This window comes from Pipistrellus hanaki (genome assembly GCF_964339955.1).
Source record: "Pipistrellus hanaki genome assembly, chromosome: 15".
Classification (NCBI taxonomy): domain Eukaryota; kingdom Metazoa; phylum Chordata; class Mammalia; order Chiroptera; family Vespertilionidae; genus Pipistrellus; species Pipistrellus hanaki.
In genome coordinates, this window is record NC_140517.1 from 45,368,572 (window position 1) to 45,390,897 (window position 22,326).

Genomic DNA, 22,326 nt, shown 5'->3' on the forward strand with positions numbered 1-22,326 from the left:
CAGAGTATTAGACAAGATTTATTCCTTTCGGAGAGGGACACGGGTAGACCAATAAATATCGCACAGGCCACTGGTGGAGGGGGGGTCCGAGCGAGGTAGTTTCTGTAGAAAGGGGGGCACAGGGCAGGGAAGGCGCCTGGGGTTGCCGGGCCTGAGCGGAACCGCACCCCGGGTGAGGCGGCTCCTCCTGGCCACCGCTCCTGCGGGCACCAGCTCCGGCCCTCAGCCTGGCGAGCTGGCCCGCCGCGGACCCCGTGGCCCGCCCTATAAGCAGAGCGAGTGACGGGAAGATCGGGTTTCTCTTAGGGATTGTGATGGTTGCCATGCAGCGACAACTGGGCGCCCAGAAGCCTCGCCGCCCAGGAGTTTGGCTCTCGTCGGCTGCGCTCCGCCTGGGCGAGCAGGATGGACATGGTGCCCAGAGCAGGCTAAGAAGACAATGATGTATGGCCTGGGGGGGGGGGGCACAGCCCAACGGCCGCACCAGGTGGTCAGCAGGGCTAGCAGCTGGGATTGGCTGGCTTCCCCATCGGCCCAAACCACACTTCGTTGTTTACAGCTGGGGCGACGGAGGGGAGTGGGGGTTCAGAACCGAAAACCTTCCCTCGGAGAGGCAGTTCACGGGGGGAGTGGGGGGAGCAGTGTAGTCTGTCTTGAGTGGGGGCTTTGTTTTCAGGACACAGTGTAACATCGGAACTAAAGCAGCCAGGTGTCGGAGCGGTGCTGAGCAGTTTGCCCGGAGGAGGCGGGCTTAGCGGCGGACCAGGTGGCCGGGCGGGGCCGGACCTAGAGGCCTCCCGCCGGGCGGTCCTGCGGGGCGGGGCCTGTCGGGGGCGTGTCCGCGGCCGGCGGGTCCAGTTTGGGGAAACCCGAAGGCGGGAGCGTGCCCATGCTCTCCGTCAGGGCCTGCAGGTGGCCCAGCGCCCGAGCTGCGTTGAAGGTCACGGCACAGCCCGTCTGGGTCAGGAGCCAGTTCTCTACCTCCGCCTGGAGCCACTGGGAGGTCTCTGTGGGGGGAGAGGCAGTGTGAGGTCAGAGGGGCCTGGAGGGGGGCGGGGGGCAGGGAGAGGAAGGGCCTGGGCTTGGGAGGGGCCAGGAGGGGCGGGGGACAAGGCCTGGGCTTAGGAGGGGCTAGGAGGGGAGGGGGACAGACCTCACATGTGGGGCCAAGCCAGGAAGGCGTGGGGCTCCTGTAGGGAAAGTGGAGGCTGTACAGGAAGTATAGGGGGGCGGGACTGGGGACCTGCCACACGGAGGCTGAGGCCAGGAAAGGGAGGCCTCCCCCGGCGGGAAAACCACGTCCATCAAGATTGTAAACTGGCAGACCCAGAGAAAGAGAAGCAGCGGTCAGACTGTCAAACCTCAGAGGGAAGGGAGGGGAGGGTGGGGGTAAGAGGGAGAGATCAGCCAAAGGACCTGTGTGCATGCAGATGGGCCTAGCCAGTGACCGTGGACAACAGGGGGGGTGGGGGCATCTGTGGGGAGGGGTTTGGGGTAGGAATGGGGGGATGAGGACAATTATGTGCTATCATAATAAAAAAAAATTTTTTTTAATTGTAAACTGGGCTCAGGGTCCCGTCTGCCGAGGGCCGGGGTCACCTGGGAGTAGGTCTGTTCGCCATCTGGAGCAGGGAGTGGGGGCGGGCGGCGTGGGGAGGGTGCCTCCCGGGGGGCAGGTCCTTGGGATCCGGGGGAGTCTGTTTCGGGCGGGGCCGGTGGGAGCCGCAGGGGCGGGGGCGAAGGGGTCCGGGTGGGGGGAAGGGGCGCCCCGGGGTGGAGTCCTACCTTCGGGCGAGCCGCCCGCGCCACGGGGCCGCCGGGCCAGGAAGGAGCGCGCCAGCAGCGCCTCCTTGGTGTGCTCGTCCTGCGCGCGCAGGGCCAGCGCGCTGAGCAGCTCCGAGTTGTTGGACGTGCTGCGGTAGTACAGCATGTGCGCCAGCTCCAGCGCCTGCACGCTGCGCTGCTGCCCGAACATCTGCGGGCGGGACAGCGAGGCTCGGACCCGCACCCACACCCACACCCCTCCGCAGCTCTCTCGCGGGCAGCGCCCTTTGGGCGGACTCCTGAGCCCTCCCCAGATCTGCTGGTTCAGGTCCCCAGGACTAGGGCCCGGCTATTTGTATTTTTTATTTTATTTTATTTTAAATATATTTTATTGATTTTTTACAGAGAGGAAGAAAGGAGAGAGATAGAGAGCTAGAAACGTCGATGAGAGAGAAACATCGACCAGCTGCCTCCTGCACACCCCCTACCGGGGATGTGCCCGCAACCAAGGTACATGTCCTTGACCGGAATCGAACCTGGGACCTTTCAGTCTGCAGGCTGAGGCTCTATCCACTGAGCCAAACCAGTTAGGGCTATTTGTATTTTTAAAATATGTTTTTATTGATGTCGGAAAGGAAGGGAGAGGAAGAGAGAGACAGAAACATCAATGAGAGAGATTCGTTGATCGGCTGCCTCCTGCACGCCCCCTACTGGGGATCGAGACCGCAACCCGAGCACGTGCCCTTGACTGGAATCTAATGGGGACCCTCCAGTCCTCAGGCCAAAGCTTTATCTCCTGAGCCAAACCAGCTAGGATCCGCTATTTGTATTTTTAATCTATTCCTTCTTAACCCGATGAATCTGAGGCCTCTAACAATATTTTGCAGCCGCTGCGCAGGTGTGCTCATCGGAACCATGCATTAATGGATTGGTTCAAAGATTTTCAAGCAATACAGCTTTAGCCTTGGAACTTTTGCTACAATTATTTTTAAGTCCTTATCTTTTCGACAAATACTAAAGTATTTGCAGCTGCTATGCTAGGATTTGCTTCCAAATAACTCAGTAGTGAGAGAGCAGAATCTTTAGGTGAAACGTGACGGACTATTGCTAATTGTAGATGCCGGATGCTGGCTACGTGGGATCTCATCATATGATGTTATTTCTGTATTTTAAAAAACTTTTCCATAATTAAAAAAAAAAAAAAGGTTTAGCCTTAGCTGGTTTGGCTGGGTTGGCTCAGTGGACTGACGGGTCCTAAGGTGGATTCCAGCCAGGGGCACATGTCCGGATTGTGTCCTCAGTAGGGGGCAGCCGATCAATGAGTCTCTCATCATTGATGTTTCTATCTCTCTCTCTCTCTCTCCCCCCCTCTTCCTCTCTGAAATCAATAAAAAGGTTTAAAATAGTAAATAGTAAAGAGAAGTGCTAACAGACAAAAATACTCAAAGAGCAGCCCTGGCCGGGTGGCTCATTGGTTGGAGCATCCTCCATACACCTCAAAGGTTGCAGGTTCAATTCCTGGTTAGGTTGCAGGTCTGATCCCCAGTGCACATGTACCGGAGGCAACTGATGAATCACTGATCAATGTTTGTCTTTCCCTTCCTTCCTCTCTCTCTCAAAATAAATGAAAACATACTCTTGGCTCTGGCCAGTGTTGCTCAGTGATTACAGCATTAGCCGTACACTGAAGGGTCTCAAGTTTGATTTGCAGTCAAGGGCATGTACATGGGTTGCGGATTCAATGCCTAGCCCTGGCTGGGGTGCGTTTGGGAGGCAACCAAACCATGTGTCTCTCTCTCACATCTATGCTTCTCTCTCTCTCCCTCCCTCCCTTCTTCTCTCTAAAAATGGAGACAATGTCCTTGGGTAAGGATTAACAGCAACAAAAAAGAAAGAAAGAAAAGAAAACATATCCTTGCGTGAGGATTTAAAAAATAATATTCGAAGAGCAAGCAGCTTTGAGGGAAGAAGAGAAGGGCAGGCCTGGGCCCCGCTGTCTGTTCCCTGCGCCCGTCCCATGCTTCAGCCCCTCCTTTTCTGGTCGCCTCTCCCCGTCCTGTCCCTCAGGAGGGGACTGAGAGCCAGCGTGCCTCAGGGCTTACACTGAAAACCATCACCAAACTCCTCCATTCAGCCACAACATCAGCTCCAGGCTGCCGCATCCTTGAAATGCGTCTTAACTCTGCCCCCTACCGGCTGGGACCCCCCTGGGCAAACACCCAAGACAGGCAGATGACAGGAAGTGCTCAGGAAGTCAAAACTCAGTTCCTGAAACCCTAGGCACAGAGCCAGCGCCCAGAAGAGCAGTTAAACATCAGCTACTACCGACTATTCATCCACACTACTGACTGCTCATCCCCCCCAGAGTGCTGCCCATCTTAGGCCGAGGCCCAGGTAAAATGCGCCCCACCCTCTCTTTCCCCCCCTCTTCCCCCCCCTCTTTCCCCACCATCCCCGGAGAAACCGTGGGCCTGGCCTGCGTGCGGGCTGTGGCTCTTCCTCCGAGCCCAGCAGCTGGCTGTGCGCCTGCGTTGGAACGAATCGCCATTCCTGCGGCTGACGGCGAGACGCAGGGCTGGGACCGGCTGACGTGAAAACACGTCGGGTCTGTCTGCGCCTGCCGAGCCGAGGGGGCGAATTCTCCCGGGTCAGGTGGCCGGTCACGCTGCTCTCCGCACACAGATGGGATCTGACAACCTGACCGCTCCCCGGAGACTTCTCCCCTGCACCTGCATGTGCCCTTCACACTCACCGGGCCCACACCGAGGGCGGCCGTCCCCGAACCCCGGCCCAACCCTCCCTCCTCCCCTGCGCTCCGTATCTGGGGTAACCCCACCAAGTGCCCAGTCACAGGCCAGACCCCTGGCACTGTCCTTACCCACCCCACCAGCCTGTCTAGTCCCTGGCCGGTCCTCCTGTCTTCTCTGCCATTCCTTCCTCCCAGCCTCCTCCCTGTCCTCTGTCTCCCATTTCAGTCTGTCCCTGCACAGCTCCAGAGGCGACCCTGCTCCTCCACTGCTACCCGCACCTCCCATGGCCCCCAGGGCCCTCAGGGCTGGAGCTCCTTGGCCTGGCTCCGGGTGTTTCTCCCACTGGCCTCCCTTCCTCTCCCCTCTGAGTGCAGCCCCCACCCCGAGCACGCCTGCTCTCAGGCCTCCGAGCCTGGAACAGGCCATGCCACCTCTGGGCCATTCTTAGAAAACACTCATGCCTCAGAGAATCTTACAAGCAGCAAGAGAAAAACAGCTAGTTACCTACAAGGGAGTACCCATACGACTCTCAGCTGATTTCTCAACAGAAACCATGCAGGCTAGAAGGGAGTGGCAAGAAATATTCAAAATGATGAACAACAAGAACCTACAGCCAAGATTACTCTACCCAGCAAAGCTATCATTCAGAATTGAAGGTCAGATAAAGAGCTTCACAGACAAGAAAAAGTTAAAGGAGTTCATCACCACCAAACCAGGATTACATGAAATATTGAAGGGTATTCTTTAAGTAGAAGAAAAAGGTAAAGGTAAAAAAATTATGAACAACAAAAATACATCAAATACATACCTACCAACGAGTGAATCTAAAAATCAAGTGAATAAAAAATCTGAAGAACAAAATGGACTGGTGAATATAATAGAATCGGGGACATAGAAAGGGATTGGACCAACCATTCTCAGGGGGAAGGGAGTCTGAGGAGTGAGGGAAGAGATTGGACAAAAATCGTATACCTATGGATGAAGACAGGGGCGGGGGTAAGGGTGCGGGGTGGGGTTGGGAATCAGATGGAGGGGAGCTATGGGGGGAGGGGGAAGAGGAACACCTGTAATAATCTGAACAATAAAGATTTATTATTTAGAAAGAAAAAAAGAGAGAAAACACTCATGCCTCAATGTCCAGGGTCAGGGTGGACATGGGTTCCCACAGATGAGCAGCGTGTGCCCGCGTCCCTGAAGGACCCGCTCCTGCCTCCATCGGGCACGTGGCAGGGTGTCGGGGTGCCGGGCACCACCCCCTCAGGGCAGGACCCGCCTGATGTGTCTCTGGGGCACCGGCTCCGCCGCCCCCCAGGCTGCCCAGGGTGCTCTGTGCTCTGACGCCCACAGAGAAGCAGGGTGCGGTGGGGGGGTGAGAGGGGACGCGGGGGGGGGGGGGACACACAGAAGCCCCTGGCTGCCGGGAGGCTAGGAAAGCTTTCTGGAGCCTCTGAGCGGAGGGCGATGGGTGAGCGGGGGCCGGTCAGCCCAGGAAGGGAAGGACATGTCAGCAGGAGGAACAGCACGTGCAAAGGGAGAGAAGGGAAGGGAAGCGGAGGAGGGGTGCTGCCAGGACACGCTGGTGGAGCGGGAGCGTGGAATGGTGCCACACGGATGAGGGGGGAGCCAGGGACTCTGGTGCTGGGTTGTGAGCGTAGGAGCAGGGCCGGCCTGGGCCACCAGCATGGGCGGGAGGAGACCAGGGAGGCCGGGAGGAGGGTCTGTGCTGGGGCTGGAGCCGAGGAGAGGAGACGGCACAGGGACGAGGGAGGCAGGAAGGAGAGCCTGGGACGGATGGGCTGGAGGCAGGGCCAGGGCAACGTCAGGGGTCCAGCCAGTGAGCGGGGGGCAACAGGGCCCCCTGCAGATGGAGAAGCAGTGGGCAGGGGGCCTGGCGAGCTGGCCGCTCAGGGCTGAGACAGAGCACCCGGCCAGGGCGGAGGAGAGCTGCTGAGGGGAAGCAGGAAGTGGCTGAGCTCTTTCAGGGAGAGAAAGCAGCAAACTGGCCTCTCGGGTGTGTGATTGGAGCGCCTGTCCCCGGATGGGGCTCCAGAAGAGAAGGGGCTTCGGAAGACACGGATGCTGAGCCCAGTGTGTGTGTGTGGGGGGGGGGGGGCAACTAGAGAGGCTCGGGGGGCCAACATGCACGGCCTGGAGGCTCAGCCGGGGCGCGGGAAAACACTGCCCAGATACACTAAATACCTAGCAAGCCCGGCCGGGCTGGCTCAGTGGTTGACCGTCGACCTATGAGCCATGAGGTCATGGTTCGATTCCCGGCCAGGCCCATGCCCTGGTTATGGGCTTGATTCCCGGTAGAGGGCATGTGGGATGCGGTCAATTGATTCTCTCTCATCACTGATGTTTCTATCTCTTTCTCTCTCCCTCTCTGAAATCAATAAAAATATACTTTAAAACATAACTAATTAATTAACTGGTGAACTGAGCTTTAAACTGGGCCCTTCAGAGACCCAGGGTCAGTCACTCCCTCATGTTTACAACCCTTCCCCGGCTCCGGCTGCCCAGACGATAGAACCCGGGGCCTCTCTCTTGGCACCCAAGGCCCCGGCCACTTCCGGGGTCTCCCTTCTCCGCTCTGCGCTCTGGACCGAGCCCTGGGAGCTCCCCCAAGCCCTGCTCGCCTGGCCCCTTCTCCACCGGCTCAACCCACTCTTGCAAAGTGGTCCCTGGTCCTAGGATTGCTCCCTGCGCCCTTCCCGGCCCTCCCCCCTCCCGGCAGCAGAGCGGGCTGTTATCTGCGGAATTTATGACCCGTCTTCCTAGCAGCCCGTTGGGATGGCTGCAAACAGCTTGCAAACCAATGAACCGACGAGCCAGTGATCGGGCACAACAGCCGCCTGCCAGTGCGCACTCCCAGGGCAAGTGCCGGCCGGGGCGGAGGGGGTGGGGGAGAATATCAGAACCAGGCAGCCCCTCGGGGGCCCCTCGGCACTGAGACAGGACACAGGGCTCAGCCATCAAAGCTCAAGTTGGGTGCCAGCCGCCACCTGTCCTCTGGCCTCAGATCCTTAGCTGGTGAACAACCTGCGCCCCGGAATAGCTGCCCCGCACGCACACGTGGCCGAGGCGAGGGGAGCAGGTTAAAAATAGCTTCCCGGGCCCCGGGCCCACAGACTCCGATTCAGTCGTTTGGGCTGGAGCCCGAGAGGCTGCATTCATATCAGCTCCCCCCGCCGGGGGCTCAGCTGGTTGAGCATCATCCCGTGCACTGAAAGGCTGCCAGTTTGAATCCCAGTCAGGGCACAGGCTGGGGTTGTGAGCTCAGTCCCAATGTTATTTTTTTTCTCTCTCTTTCCTTCCCCCTTTCTCTCTAAAATCAATTTTTTAAAAAAAGCATCTTCAAAAAATAAAAATAACACAGTTACCCTGGCCCTGGCTGGGCAGCTCAGTTGGTTAGAGCATCGTCTAGATACGCCAAGGTTGCGGGTTCAATCCCAGGTCAGGGCACATGTTCAAGAATCAACCACCCTGACCCATTTGGCTCAGTGGATAGAGCCTCGGCCTGCAGACTGAAGGGTCTCAGGTTTTATTCCAGTCAAGGGCAATGTACCTTGGTGGCGGGCACATCCCCAGTGGGGAGTGTGCAGGAGGCAGCTGATCGATGTTTCTCTCTCATCGAAGTTTCTAACTCTACCCTCTCCCTTCCTCTCTATAAAAAAAATCAATAAAATGTATTTAAAAAAAAAAAAAAAGAATCAACCGCCGAAACCGGTTTGGCTCAGTGGTAGAGCGTTGGTCTGCGGACTGAAAGGTCCCAGGTTCGATTCACTCAGGGGCATGTACGTTGGTTGCGGGCACATCCCCAGTAGGGGGTGTGCAAGAGGCAGCTGGTCGATGATTCTCTCTCATTGACGTTTCTAGCTTTCTATCTCTCTCCCTTACTCTCTGTAAAAAATCAATAAAATATATTATAAAAAAAAAAAGAATCAACCAATGAATGCACTGATCAGTGGACCAATACATCAATGTGTAGTTCTCTCAATCAATCAAATAAAAAATATCTATTCCTCAAACAGCTCCCTGGTGGTAGTGACACTGGCCAGAATGGGAAAGCCCCCACTCAGGACGCTATTTCCCAGGTAGTAATAATAACGGCGGCAACAGCCAACGCGCAGGCAGCACCTTCTGTACCAAGCGTCAGGCTCTGCTCCCGGCACCGTAGGCATCATTAATGCAACCCCACAACAGCCCTAGGAGTTAGGTCCCACTGGCACCCCCACTCTGCAGATGCGGGAGCGGATGCACAGAGAGGTTAAGCGTCTTATTCAAGGTCACACAGCCAGAAGTCGGTGGAACTCAAGTCACAGCCAGGCAGTCTGGTTCTAAAACACAACCTTCACCCCGTCACTAAGGGCCGCTCGGCGAGTAGCTGTGAACACAACTGTAGCGCCTACCACACGCCAGGCGCTGTGCCCAGTGCTCTTCACGGCTTCGCTCATTTAATCCTCATAACAAACCTGTGGGGGGGTCTCACTGTTACCCCCATTTCCAGATGAGGAAACTGAGGCAGAGAGATCAAGAAACCTGCGCAAGGTTGCAGTGAGTAAATAAGGTAGAAAAGGAAGGGAGGAGAGGAGGGGAGGGGAGGGGAGGGGAGGGGAGGAAGGAAGGAAGAAAGGAAGGAAGGAAGGAAATGGGAAGAGGGGGGGAGGAAGGGAAGGGAAGGGAAGGGAAGGGAAGGGAAGGGAAGGGAAGGGAAGGGAAGGGAGGGAAGGGAAGGGGCACCCCACGAGGCAGGACCAGCACATGAAATAGGTGAAAACACGGGGTGTCAGACCTTCCGGCCAAGTGCGGGGCAGCAGGGCCCAGCAGGCCGGTGGCGGCTCACCTTGGAGGCCCGCACGCCCATGAAGGCGGCGAAGAAGAGCAGCAGCAGCGAGGTGCCCATCTTCAGGTCGGTGAGCACCACCATGCCCACGTTGACGAAGACGGCCACGCCCGAGACGACCAGGAAGAGGTTGAGCAGGGTGCGCTGCAGCGCGGACGTGCGCACCTTCAGCTCGGGCAGCAGCTGCTCCAGGCCCTCCAGCGGCGTGTCCTTGAAGCTCTTCAGCACCAGGTGCCCCCGCTTCGTCCGGGCAGCCAGCACCACCCGCTTAAAGTACCGCCTGGCGACAGACGGAGGCCTGAGGTCAGCACCGCCCCGGGGCCCTCCAACCCCAGGGCGCTCGCTCGGCTCTGCCGCCACACAGCCATGTTATTTATTGATTGATTGATTGATTGATTGATTGATTGATTTTTTCACAGAGGAAGGGAGAGGGATAGAGAGCTAGAAACATCAATGAGAGAGAAACATCGATCAGCTGCCTCTTGCACACCTGCCACCGGGGACGTGCCCGCAACCAAGGTACATGCCCTTGACCGGAATCAAACCTGGAACCTTTCAGTCCGCAGGCGATGCTCTAACCACTGAGCCACCGGCCTCGGCCATTTTAATTCTAAAAATATATTTCTTTATTGATATCAGAGAAGAAGGGGGAAGGAAGGAGAGAGAGAAACATCAATGATGAGAGAGAATCATTGATCAGCTGCCTCCTGCACGCCCCCTACTGGGGATCGAGCCCGCAACCCAGGCATGTGCCCTTGGCTGGAATTGAACCTGAGAACCTTCAGTCCGCAGGCAGCTGGGGCACCGTCATTTTAAAGGCTGCTGCACCAAGGTGGGCAGGAAGTCAGCTCTGAGCTCAGAGCCCAGCAATGGGGGACCAGGTACATACACAGTCCCTACAATTGGCCGCGGGGTTGCTGCTGATGGCATGCACTCGACAAGAGGAGCTTAGCAAAAACGCTTTTGTTCGGTTCACTGTCAATGTCAGACCCCGCATCTCTCGCCGGGGCTGCTGGGAGCCAGGCAGTGCTGTGAGGCCTCAGAATGGGGCCATGTGAGCGGCGGGAGAGACGATGAAGCACACACTGCGAGTGTCACTGCCTCCTTGGGGGAGAGTCCTGGAAGGGAATCGCTGGTTTGGGGGAGGTAAGGGGTTCTTCGGCTTTTGTTTCGGCTTGGTGTTTGGGATTCATGACCATATTTGATAAACTAATTTCCAGGAAGACTGGGCCGCGGACAGGCCCAGGGGCTGGCCGTGAGAGGCCTGGCTCTCCTGAGAGGCTCTGTGTTTGAGTATCCTGATAAAAAGGTGACATTAGCCCTGACCGGTTTGGCTCAACGGTTAGAGCAATCGGCCTGCGGACTGAAGGGTCCCAGGTTTGATTCCGGTCAAGGGCATGTACTTTGGTTGCTGGCACATTCCCAATAAGGGGTGTGCAGGAGGCAGCTGATCAATGTTTCTCTCTCATTGATGTTTCTAACTCTCTATCCCTCTCCCTTCCTCTCTGTAAAAAACCAATAAAATATTTATTTATTTTTTTTAAAGTGACATTATCAGGATCTGCCTGCACCACTTCTCGGAATGTGGCCTTCCCGCTCTGAGCCCGGCTCGCTCATCTGTTAAACGGGGAGAAGTGTCCCTTCCCTTTCCCTTCCCCGCGAAGTCTAGCTCCTACTTTCCCTTGGGAAGAACAAGCAGCGTTTGCCCAGACGGTGTGGCTCAGTGGTTGAGCGCCGACCCATGAGCCAGGAAGTCCCAGTTCAATCCCGGGTCAGGGCACATGCCCAGGTTGCGGACTTGGTCCCAGTGTGGGGGCTGCAGAAAGGAGGCAGCAGCCGATGGATGATTCTCTCTCACCAGTGATGTTTCTCTCTCTCCCCCTCTCCCACCCTCTCTGAAATCAACAAAGATATATATATATATTTTCAAAAGAAGCTGCATTGGGATGATTCACCCCTCCCCCTTTCCCGGCCTCCAGAGCCAGACCCTGGGCTGTGGGTCCCTCTCAGCTCTAACCGTGGGCCCTCCCGCCGCGGCAGGGGTGCGGGGCTGCCTCACCTCTCCGCAGGGGTCGACTTGTAGAAGAAGAAACGCTTGGAGCCCGCGCTGGTCAAGCGGGGCATCTTGCCGACCCTCTGGCCCAGGGCCCAGAACTGCATGTAGATGTACTGGTCCAAGTTGATCGTCACCTGCCAAGGGGGACACGGGACGCTCAGGAGCCAGGCATGGGCTGGAGTCTGAGTGCAGGGCACTGACACTGGCAGCCCCAGCTTCCCGCTCCCCTGATCTCAGTCCCCGCCCGCCCCGGGCTGTCATGCCCCAGTGTCCGGGCAGAGCAGCCATGCACGGTCATGCCTGTCAGACACTGCACAGGGGTGTGCCATCTCAGCCGGCACCACTCACAGGATAGACATCACCACTGACTTTAAGCCACTCCATTATTATTATTTTTTAAAAGATATTTTATTGATTTTTTTTACAGAGAGGAAGGGAGAGGGATAGAATGTCAGAAACATCAATGAGAGAGAAACATCGATCAGCTGCCTCCTGCACACCCCCCACTGGAGATGTGCCCACAACCAAGGTACATGCCCTTGACCAGAACCGAACCTGGGACCTTTCAGTCTGCAGGCCTACGCTCTATCCACTGAGCCAAACCAGTTTCGGCTCCATTATTATTTTTAAAAAATATTTTTTAAATTGATTTCAGAGAGGAAGGGAGAGGGAGAGATAGAAGCATCAATGGTGAGAATCATTGGGTGTCTCCCTCCTGCACGCCCCCTGCTGGGGACTGAGCCCTACATCCGGGCATGTGCCCTTGACTGGACTCAAAACCTGGGACTCTTCATTCTGTAGGCCAACACTCTGTCCACTGATCTAGGGCTACTCCATTGTTTTATAAAGCAATTAAAGGAGGAAATATATTGCCAATTAAACTATATCACATCACCACTTACTTAAAAGTCACATTCCAATTTCCGAGACAATAAAATAATTTTTAATATATTTTATTGATTTTTTACGGAGAGGAAGGGAGAGAGATAGAGAAGTAGAAACATGGATGAGAAACATCGACCAGCTACCTCCTGCACGCCCCCTACTGGGGATGTGCCCCAACCAAGGTACATGCCCTTGATTGCAATTGAACCTGCGACCCGTCAGTCCGCAGGCCAAACTGGTTAGGGTGACAATAAAATATTTAAAAAAAATAATAATAATACATTTTAAAGTCCAAAAATGTGGAACTTTGGAAAATGTTAGCATTTTCATTATAATTTTGTTGACTTTGAGAATGAGCATTTTGTATTGTTTATCATTACAATGTTCTGGCAGCTGGTAATAAAATCTTTAGTTCTAAGAAGATCCATATTTTGTGACACTTTCCCAACAGAGGGCAGTGAAGGGACCTGGGAAAGAGGTGTCTTTTTCTAATTCACCAAAAGTGCCCCATGGGCAAGTGACCTGTGTCCAGGACTCCAACTCCCAGCAGCGCCTGCCTCCCCCAACGGCCCCGCCCCCGCCGCAAGGCCTCCTGAGAGTGCTGGTTCTCCCGGGAAGACAGGTACCTGGACCTCGTCCTGAGGGTGGTGGACCACGAGAGCGTAGGCCAGGGTGTCCTCGGAGAGTGGGGAGAAGTTGGCCTGGGCCAGCAGGGGCTCCAGCGCCAGAAGCACCTCCTGCTCGTTGGACAGGCGCTGGGGGTCCGTGAGCGAAGGCTGGTCCAGGGTCTCCCTGTCCGGGTTGATGGGGTCATATAAGGCCTGAGGAGAGGGTCAGAGAGAAGAAAAACAGGCTAGGTCACAGTTGGAGGGATCATGGGTAAACTTCATGATGCTCCCGGCCCCATCCTTTAAACGATGGGGTACCCCAGGGCTTGGCTCTGGGCCCCTCTTCCCTCTCTCTCTCTCTTCACGCCTGCTCTAACAGGCCTCGCCATCCCCATGCCTTAGACACCTTCTCTGCGGATAACCGCCCACTCGCCTCTCCAACCTGGACCTCTCCTCCAAGCTCCAGACTCAATACCCACCTCCAGTGCATGAGCACTCATTCCCCTGTCCTCCCACAGGAAGGAAAGTAAAGGTGGCCATGGACTGACTGCCCAAATGAACTACATTTCCCAGCTTCCCTTGAGGTAAGGTGTGGCCAGGGGGGCGAAGGCCATAGAATGGGAACAGAATTGATGGGTGCACCTTCCCCCTCGATTCTTTTTTCTAAATATATTTTATTGGCTTTTTACAGAGAGGAGGGAGAAGGATAGAGAGTTAGAAACATCAATGAGAGAGAAACATCAGCTGCCTCCTGCACACCCCTTATTGGGGATGTGCCCGCAACCAAGGTACATGCCCTTGACTGAAATGGAACCTGGGACCCTTCAGTCCGCAGGCCGACGCTCTAGCCACTGAGCCAAACTGGATAGGGCTCTCCCTCAATTCTTGTCCCCCCACCCCCTCAGAACTTCCCACTTTTTCTGCTTCTGCTAGCTTAGAACACTGTTCTACCTATGACCCAGTTTTGACCACACAGAGACGAAGACAATGCCCTAAGCAGTGGTCGGCAATCGCATTCGTCAACAGAGCCAAACATCAACAGGACAACGACTGAAATTTCTTTTGAGAGCCAAAAACCGACTTCTGCACATGGGCCACGAAGTTTCACCCGCCCTGTACGTGCACGCCTGCATGTGGTGTTTTGTGGAAGAGCCACACTCAAGGGGCCAAAGAGCCGCATGTGGCTCACGAGCCTTGGTTTGCCGACCATGGCCTCGAGGGATGGCAGGGCAACAAAATGGAAGGAACCTGGGTCCCGGCATAAATGTGTGTGGAACAAGGTGACCTATGCACCTTGGCCCGTTTACCCCAGGCTGTTAAATGGGAGGGAAAAAACCTCCACCTCCTTTAAACCAACTGATTGTGAGGTCTGCTTGTTACAGCAGCTAAGCCTCTCTATGAACTGATACAAACTCTCTACTTGACAATTGTTTTTGGATGTCTCAATCACCTCGAATCCAATATGCCACGCCTACAGATCATTACCACCCAACCCCCCAATTCCCAAACTTTCAATAAAGCCACCATTTTGGATTTCCTGTCTCAAAGTTTTGTGGAGCGAATGCGCGTAAACGACCCCTGGCGTCCGGACCAAATTAAAATGTAGGGAGCCTTTTAGTCACCGGCCGGCTGACTGCTCTCTCCACGCAGCCCCGACCCTTTGTGTCCGACCGTATTTATACCCATTCACTACCTCCTGTTTTTGCAGAGCAAACAATTTTAAAACAATTTAAACACAGTAGTTTTTCTTGGGGAAAGTCAGTATGTCATGTATAGGGTCCTGGCGCCTGGTAGAGTAAGTAACTGCCTCCCGTTATCAGGAAAGTTGACAGGGATCTGCCTTGTGAGGCTATCTTGTGAGTTGCAGCTGGGATTTATGGCCACGTCGACTAGGAGAGAACATGCTCAGAAATCCCCACTCTCTAACAAAACCGGTTCTCCTCCATCATCCCTGGCTTCTTCCCTTTGTGCCAGACTCTTAGATTCAATGATCCTTTTAAAAAATATATATTTTATTGATTTTTTTACAGAGAGGAAGGGAGAGAGATAGTCAGAAACATCAATGAAAGAGAAACATTGATCAGATGCCTCCTGCACACCGCCCACTGGGAATGCGCAGGCAACCAAGGTACATGCCCTTGACCGGAATCGAACCCGGGACCTGTCAGTCCACAGGCCGACGCTCTATCCACTGAGCCAAACCGGTATCGGCAGATTCAATGACCTCTTACGTCTCCGCCTGGATGTCTAGTGGCACATGTCCAGTGGGAGGAATGACCGGGCGATGGTTCGGGGTGGGGGGGCCCAGGGCCTCAGACAACGGAGCAGGAGCCGGGTGATGCCGGGAGGGTCATGCCCAACGGATCCTCTCCTGAACTAACTCCCGGGGGACGGGCTGGGGAGGCCAGGACGGGAGGCCAAAGCAAAGGCCGTGTCTCAGCCCTTCAGCCCCGGCTGACAGAGCAGATCCCACCAGCCACATCGAGACTCCGTGCCCAGTGCCGAGCTGTGATTTGAGACTGAGGGAACCTCAGAGTTGGAGGAGAAAGAAATCTATATTCTTTTTAAAAAGTATATATTTCCTTATTGATTTCAGAGGAAGAGAGAAGGATAGAGAGACAGAAACATCAATGATGAGAGAGAATCATGGATCAGCTGCCTCCTGTATACCCGCTTCCGGGGATCGAGCCCACACCTGGGCATGTGCCCTTGGCTGGAATCGAACCTGGGACTCTTCAGTCCGAAGACCGATGCTCTATCCACTGAGCCGAACCAGCTAGGGCAAGAAATCTATATTCTTCAATCATCCACCGCGAGAGTCAGATTCCTCCCTGGGAATTCCACCTCCACCAGGGCTTCACGCCGGAAGCCTGGATGTCAGGTGACCCTGGCTGCTCTCTCCCCTCATACAGAAACACCCGCCCCCCACCCCTCACCCCCATTTCCCCGTTCCAGCTCCATGCAGATCACCCCTTCGCCCAGCTCTCTCCCCGTCCACACCACCATAGCCTCCTCCTGCCTGGGTGAGGTCAGCCTCCCCAATGGCCTCCCCCGCCCTTCTGCCCCCGCCCCTGCCCATCTGTTCCCTACTCAGCAGCCGGGGACAGCTTAGCAAGCGGCAGTAATAACAGAATGGCGCACATTAAGCAGCACTTACGGGTCAGGCACCTTCTTATTAAAAAATATATATTTCTATTTATTTCAGAGAGGAAGGGAGAGAGAGAGACAGAAACATTAATAATGAGAGAGACTCATTGATCAGCTGTCTCCCACATGCCCCCCACTAGGGACCGAGGCCGCAATCTGGGCATGTGCCCTTGACTGGAATCGAACCCGGGACTGGAATTGTCCTCTTGACTGGAATCCAATACGCCACGCCTACAGATCATTACCACCCAACCCCCCAATTCCCAAACTTTCAATAAAGCCACCATTTTGGATTTCCTGTCTCAAAGTTCCTGGCGTATCGGCCTTCAGTCTGCAGGCCGATGCTCCATCCACTGAGCCAAACCGGCCAGGGCATCAGGCGCCTTTTGAAGCATGTTATACACATTCCCGCAATGTGAGAACGGTACTTCCGCTATCCTCGCTTACAGATGTGGAAACCGAGGCACAGAGATGAGGTAACTGCCCAGTTCACAGGAAGTGATGGATCAGGAATCACAGATCCGCCGAAACCGGTTTGGCTCAGTGGTAGAGCATCGGTCTGTGGACTGAAAGGTCCCAGGTTCGATTCCGGTTAGGGGCATGTACGTTGGTTGTGGGCATATCCCCGGTAGGGGGGTGTGCAAGAGGCGGCTGGTCGATGTTTCTCTCTCATTGACGTTTCTAGCTCTTTCTCTCTCTCTCTCCCTTCCTCTCTGTAAAATATCAATAAAATATATATTTTAAAAGGAATCACAGATCCAAGTCACTATCCTGCCCGGACCCTCCCCCGGCTCCTACGGCGGCCCTCCGAGGAGCAGGCTCTGCCCCGGGGCCTGCAAGCCCCCAGCCTGACACCACCATCCGGGCCCCTCAACACCAGCCGCACTGGCATCCCTTCCTCGGGCCCGGGACTTGGCGTATGCTGTTGGGACACTCTCTCGGGCCCCTCCCTGCCTCCTTCCCTCCCACTACTGAGCTCCTCCTCCTCCTCCTTTGTTCCCGCTCCCTCTGCCCTCCCTGGAAGCTCCCGCCGTGTGGCCGGGCGGGCGTGCACTGTACAGAGGGGCCAGGCCTAAGAGGCACCACTGTAGATGCTGGAGACCTGACCTTCATCCTAGCCGTCACCCTTTCGGATGGAGCTTCCTGCAACGGAGCTCCCCACAGTGAGGCGAACGTCTGGGTCTGCACCCCATCAGGGAGCCACCGGTCACAGGTGGCTGGCTGCTGGGCACCGGAAACGTGGTGACCGCTACTGAAGAACAGACTTTTAAAATCTTATTTATGCATGCAGTGAAGTTGGTGAAAGTATTAGCATTCCCATTCGCTCTTGCTATGAGATCTGGTGATAGGTACTGAACCTTGATCTCTCTCATTTGTTAATATGAAAATTAAGAGCATCTATCCCGTCTGACTCAGAGTCTTGAACCTAATTTTATTTTTATTTTTAAAATTCTGTTCCTTCCCTCCCAGTGCCTGCTATATCCTAGCCATTGTGCCAGGTACTAGGAAGACTATGTCAAAGAAAGTAAAAATTAAATTAAATTAAATTAAATTAAATTAAATTAAAAAAATAAAATCTTATTTATTTTCAGTTATCCCAAATGTAAACGGCCACGTGTGGAGAGGGACTATGCCAGGGAAAGAGGTGCCTTTTCCTAATTTGCACACAGACCCGGTACGGAAGCCACTGTCAGCTGTCATCGCTCTCCTGAACTGCCCTTGGAGCTCACAACCCGCACGTGTCCGTTCACTGGGAAAGAGCACCTCATTCACGGCCATTGCCGAGGCAGATACGCCGGACTTCAGCTCCCCCAGGGCAGGGCGCAGGCTCCAGCTGGCTCCCCAGTGGCGCCCCAGCACCTGGCACCGGCTCTCCCACAAACATCTGCCGGATGAATGAAAAATGTCCCTGGAACCCGGCCGGTGTGGCTCAGGGGTTGAGCATCGACCTACGAACCAGGAGGTCAAACGGTTCAATTCCGGGTCGGGTCACATGCCCTAGTGGTGGGCTTGATCCCCACTGGGGGGTGTGCAGGAGGCAGCTGATCCATGATCCTCTCTCATCATTGATGTTTCTATCCCCCTCTCCCTTCTTCTCTGAAATCAATAAAAATACATTTATTTAAGTAAAATAAAATAAAATAAAAACGCCCTGGGTCTTTCTGGCAATCGCCATTTTCTATCCCCCAGCATTCCCTTGGGGCCTCGAACCCCATCCACCTCCTGAGGACGCACGGATTTGTCTCCAGTCCAGACTCACGCAGCAAGAGCCTGCTCGGCACTTCCATCGATGGCCAACCGGCCTCTCGATGCCTCGGCCTGGATACCCAACGTCATCCTCTCAAACTCCCTGTGCACTCTACGTCCCAGCTGGGGTCCTGAAACTCCTCCCCACACCTGCTCCTCCCGCCATCCTCCCCAACTCCGAAGAGGACAAATCCATCCTTCTAGGTTAGGGGTGTCGAACTCAATCAGAGAAGGGGCCAAAATCTAAAATCCAGCCTAAATCGCGGGCCGAATGGTTTACTGAACAGTCATAAACAGACAATGTCATAAACTGACAGCGGAGTGCAGTGATGACAGCGCGGTGCGGGCCACATTGCAAGGCCTGGCGGGCTGGATTTGGCCCGCGGGCCTTGTGTTTGACACATGTGTTCTAGGTGCTCAGGCCCAAAGGCGGGGTCATCCTGGACACCCTTCTTTCTCACACATTCAGCGCATCAGCATTGAGCCATCACGTTCGAAACAGATCCAGAATCCAACCACTTCTCAACCCTTGTATGAGCCACCCATATACCCTGGACCAGGGGTCCTCAAACTTTTTAAAGTGGGGGCCAGATCACGGTCCCTCAGAGAGCTGGAGGGCCGGACTATATGAACTACTAATTCCTACTGTAACACCTCGGCTACGCTCACTGCCCAAAAAACCTGGCGGGCCGGATCAGACTCCTCTGCGGGCCGCATGTGGCCCGCGGGCCGTAGTTTGAAGACCCCTGCCTGGATGGTATAAGAGCTCCCAGCTCCCATCCTCCATCCCATCTATGCCCCACATGGTCACCAGAGGGCGCCTGCTGTCACCTGAGTCTACTCATGTCCCTCTTCCGTTTACAGCCCTCCTGTGGCTACCACCTCACTCCGTGTCCTCACCTGTGTCCCACAAGGCCCTGCGGGATCTGGCCCCACTCCCCACCCTGCCCTCACCGCCAGCCCAGTCTGCCTCACTGGCTCTGCTTTAGGCCCCGCCCACTTCATGGCTGCTCCTCCTGCACTCCTGCTGGGCCTTGGCACTTACTGTGTCTGCAGCTCTCCAGTGGCTCTCTCTCGCCTCCTCCAGGTCTCTGCTCAAACTGCAGCCCCTCAGTGAGGCCGTCCCTCATCACCATACCTAAAAGTGCAAAACACTCTGCTTTCTTTCCCTTTTTAATTACTTACCGGGTCTAGACAAAGATACAATATAGGACACCGAGTTAAATTTGACCTGCAGATCAGTGACAAATAATTTGGCAGTTTAAGTGTGTCTCGTGCAATATTCGATATGCACGGGACATCATCAGACTTAACAAAGTGTTCATAGCTTATCTGAAATGCAGCTGTAACTGGGTGGAGAGGGTTGAGTGGTGTCCCCTAAAAATTCACGGCCTCTGGGAACCTGAGACTATGTTTCATTTGCCTGGAGTTTTTGTGTGTGTTTTTTTTTTGTTTGTTTGTTTTTTAAAATATATTTTATTGATTTTACACAGAGAGGAATTGAGAGGGACAGAGAGATAGAAACGTCGATGAGAGAGAAACATGGACCAGCTGCCTCCTGCACACCCCCCACTGGGGATGTGCCCGCAACCAAGGTACATGCCCTTGACCAGAATCAAACCCAGGACCCTTCAGTCCCCAGGCCGATGCTCTTCCACTGAGCCAAACCGGCTTCGGCTGCCTGGAGTTTTTTGCAGGAGTAATTAAGATAAGGATTGAGATGAGATCATCCTGGATTGAGGCGGATCCTAAATCCAGTGAGGGTGTCCTTATAGGAGACAGCGAAGGGCATAGAGAGGCACAGGGAGGAAGACGATGTGAAGATGGAGAGGGGGTGATGTGGCCACAAGCCAAGGACTGCCAGCAGCCACCAGCGGCTTAAGAGAAAGACCTGGGGTGATCTCCCCCTGAGCCACCAGCGAAACTAACTCTGCCCACGCCTTCCGGACTCCCGAACGAGGGCAGAACACATTTCTGGTTTTTTAAGCCACCCAGTTGACGGCAGCAGAAACAAATGAATAAACGGGACTTCCTGTACTTTACCTGGCGACCCTGTCCTTCGCACTCAGCCCCTCTTATTATCCCATTTCCCTTCTTCCCTTTGTTGAGGGCCTGTCTCCCTCACTAGAGCATGACCAAACGAGGCAGATACACACATATGTCAGGCTCGCTGCGGTGTCCTGGGGCCCAGAACACACAAGGTGCTCAATGCATACATACTGAGAAAATTCAGCGAATGAATGAATGAATGAATGAATGAATGAAGGAGGGGGAGGAGGAACGGAGAGAGGTCACCTCCCATGGTCACCTGTGTGACTAGTGAACAACGCCAGCTTCTGAACCGGGATGTTCTTATTCTTTTCCCGCCCAGGCTGCTTCCTCAAGGGACTGGGGTCACCAACAACTGGTCACCTGGTACCTCATCCCCCTCTGGCACTTCCACTCCACCCCCTCAGCACCTCAGTTTAAAACCTCCGGCCGGTGTGGCTCAGTGGGTTGGGCGTTGTCCTATGCACCGAAATTCCTGGATTCCTTGTCAGGGCCTTTGTGCCCGCTTGTGGGTTCGATCCCTGGTAGGGGGCGTGCAGGAGGCAGCTGATTGATGTTCCGTGTTCACGTCCGTGTTTCTCTTCCTCTCCCTCTCTCTAAAAATCAATTTTTAAAAAAGATTTTAAAATCTCCTGCTTCAGTGGGAATATGCATCCTCATTGATTATTCTTTCAATATAAATGTTTATATATTATATATTAAAATAACAACAATATGCCAAAACCGGTTTGACTCAGTGAATAGAGCATGGGCATGTGGACTGAAAGGTCCCAGGTTCGATTCTGGTCAAGGGCATGTACCTTGGTTGCAGGCACATCCCCAGTAGGAGGTGTGCAAGAGGCAGCTGATCGATGCTTCTCTCTCATTGATGTTTCTAACTCTCTATCCCTCTCTCTTCCTCTCTGTAAAAAAAATAAAATAAAATATGTTTTAAAATAAAATAAAATAACAATAAAAACAAAAAACCTGACTCCAGAGGCCACAAGTGCCCAGGGAAGAGCTTAGGGGCGGGTGGACTGGGCGTCCATCCTGGCTCTGCCGCCTGGGAACTGTGCGACCTTGGGCACGTCCTGGGCCCTGCGGGGCCCCGGTTCCTGCCTCTGCCAAGGGGGCTGATGGCAGGAGGAGGCGCCGCAGGAAGGCGTTGGTGAGCCCAGTGCGCAGTGAGTGCTCAGCAAGGAGGCCACTGTCCGCTGCTGCTGTTCAAAGCAAAGAGGGGACCTGCGGGAGGGCGTGGCAGGGTGCAGGGGAGGGCACAGCAGGCCTGGGTTGCCCAAACCCTGCACATTTCCAACAAAAGACAGGACCTTGAAGGGGCTCCTGGAAGATAACCTTGGAATGCCCTGCCTGATTAAAGTGTCTTAGTTTAGCATGCGTGGCCAGTGTGGCTCAGTTGGTTGAGCATCGTCTAGTGCACCAGGAGGTCACCAGTTCAATTCCTGGTCAGGGTACATGCCTGGGTTGTGGGATCGATCCCCAATAGGAGCATGCGGAAAGCAGCTGATCGATGTTTCTATCACCTTCTCCCTTCCTTTCTCTGAAATCAATAAAAACATGTATATTTTTTAAAAAGTGTCTTGGCCCTGGCTTGTGTGGCTCATTGGATAGGGCGTCAGTCTATGGACTGAAGGGTTCTGGGTTCGATTCCAGTCAAGGGCAAATGCCTGGGTTGCTGGCTCAATCGCCAGTGGGGGGCATTCAGGAGACAGCCAATCAATAATTCACTGTGAAATAAATAAAAACATGTATTATTTTAAAAGTGTCTTGGGCCCAGATGAGATGGCTCATGAGCATCGACCTATGAACCAGGAGGTCACAGTTCAGTTCCCAGTTGGGATACACGCCCGGGTTGCAGGCTCAATCCCCAATAGGAGATGTGGAGGAGGCAGGTGAGCAATCGGTCTCTCTTATCATTGATGTTTCTATCTCTCTCACTCCCTTCTTCTCTGAAATCAATTTTTAAAAAAATGTTTTTTA

At 54.5% G+C, this 22,326-nt stretch overlaps 1 protein-coding gene and 1 long non-coding RNA gene across 2 annotated transcripts in view; one reads left to right on the forward strand and one right to left on the reverse strand.

The window, feature by feature from the left end:
• LOC311633534 overlaps nt 1-10,882 on the forward strand; it is a 176,790-nt gene extending 165,908 nt beyond the window's left edge. The window contains exon 2 of the long non-coding RNA XR_014796981.1: nt 10,706-10,882. This is a non-coding gene — a long non-coding RNA (uncharacterized lncRNA). The remainder of the gene's footprint in view (nt 1-10,705) is intronic.
• The window catches only part of TMEM143 (transmembrane protein 143), a 26,706-nt gene continuing 4,380 nt past the window's right edge, over nt 1-22,326 (reverse strand). Inside the window, exons 4-8 of the mRNA XM_084906084.1 lie at nt 12,925-13,119; nt 11,417-11,547; nt 9,358-9,637; nt 1,786-1,975; nt 1-1,007 (exon numbers count right to left, since the gene is read on the reverse strand). Coding sequence (XP_084762210.1) covers nt 787-1,007; nt 1,786-1,975; nt 9,358-9,637; nt 11,417-11,547; nt 12,925-13,119 — 1,017 coding nt within the window. The 3' untranslated portion in view covers nt 1-786. The remainder of the gene's footprint in view (nt 1,008-1,785; nt 1,976-9,357; nt 9,638-11,416; nt 11,548-12,924; nt 13,120-22,326) is intronic.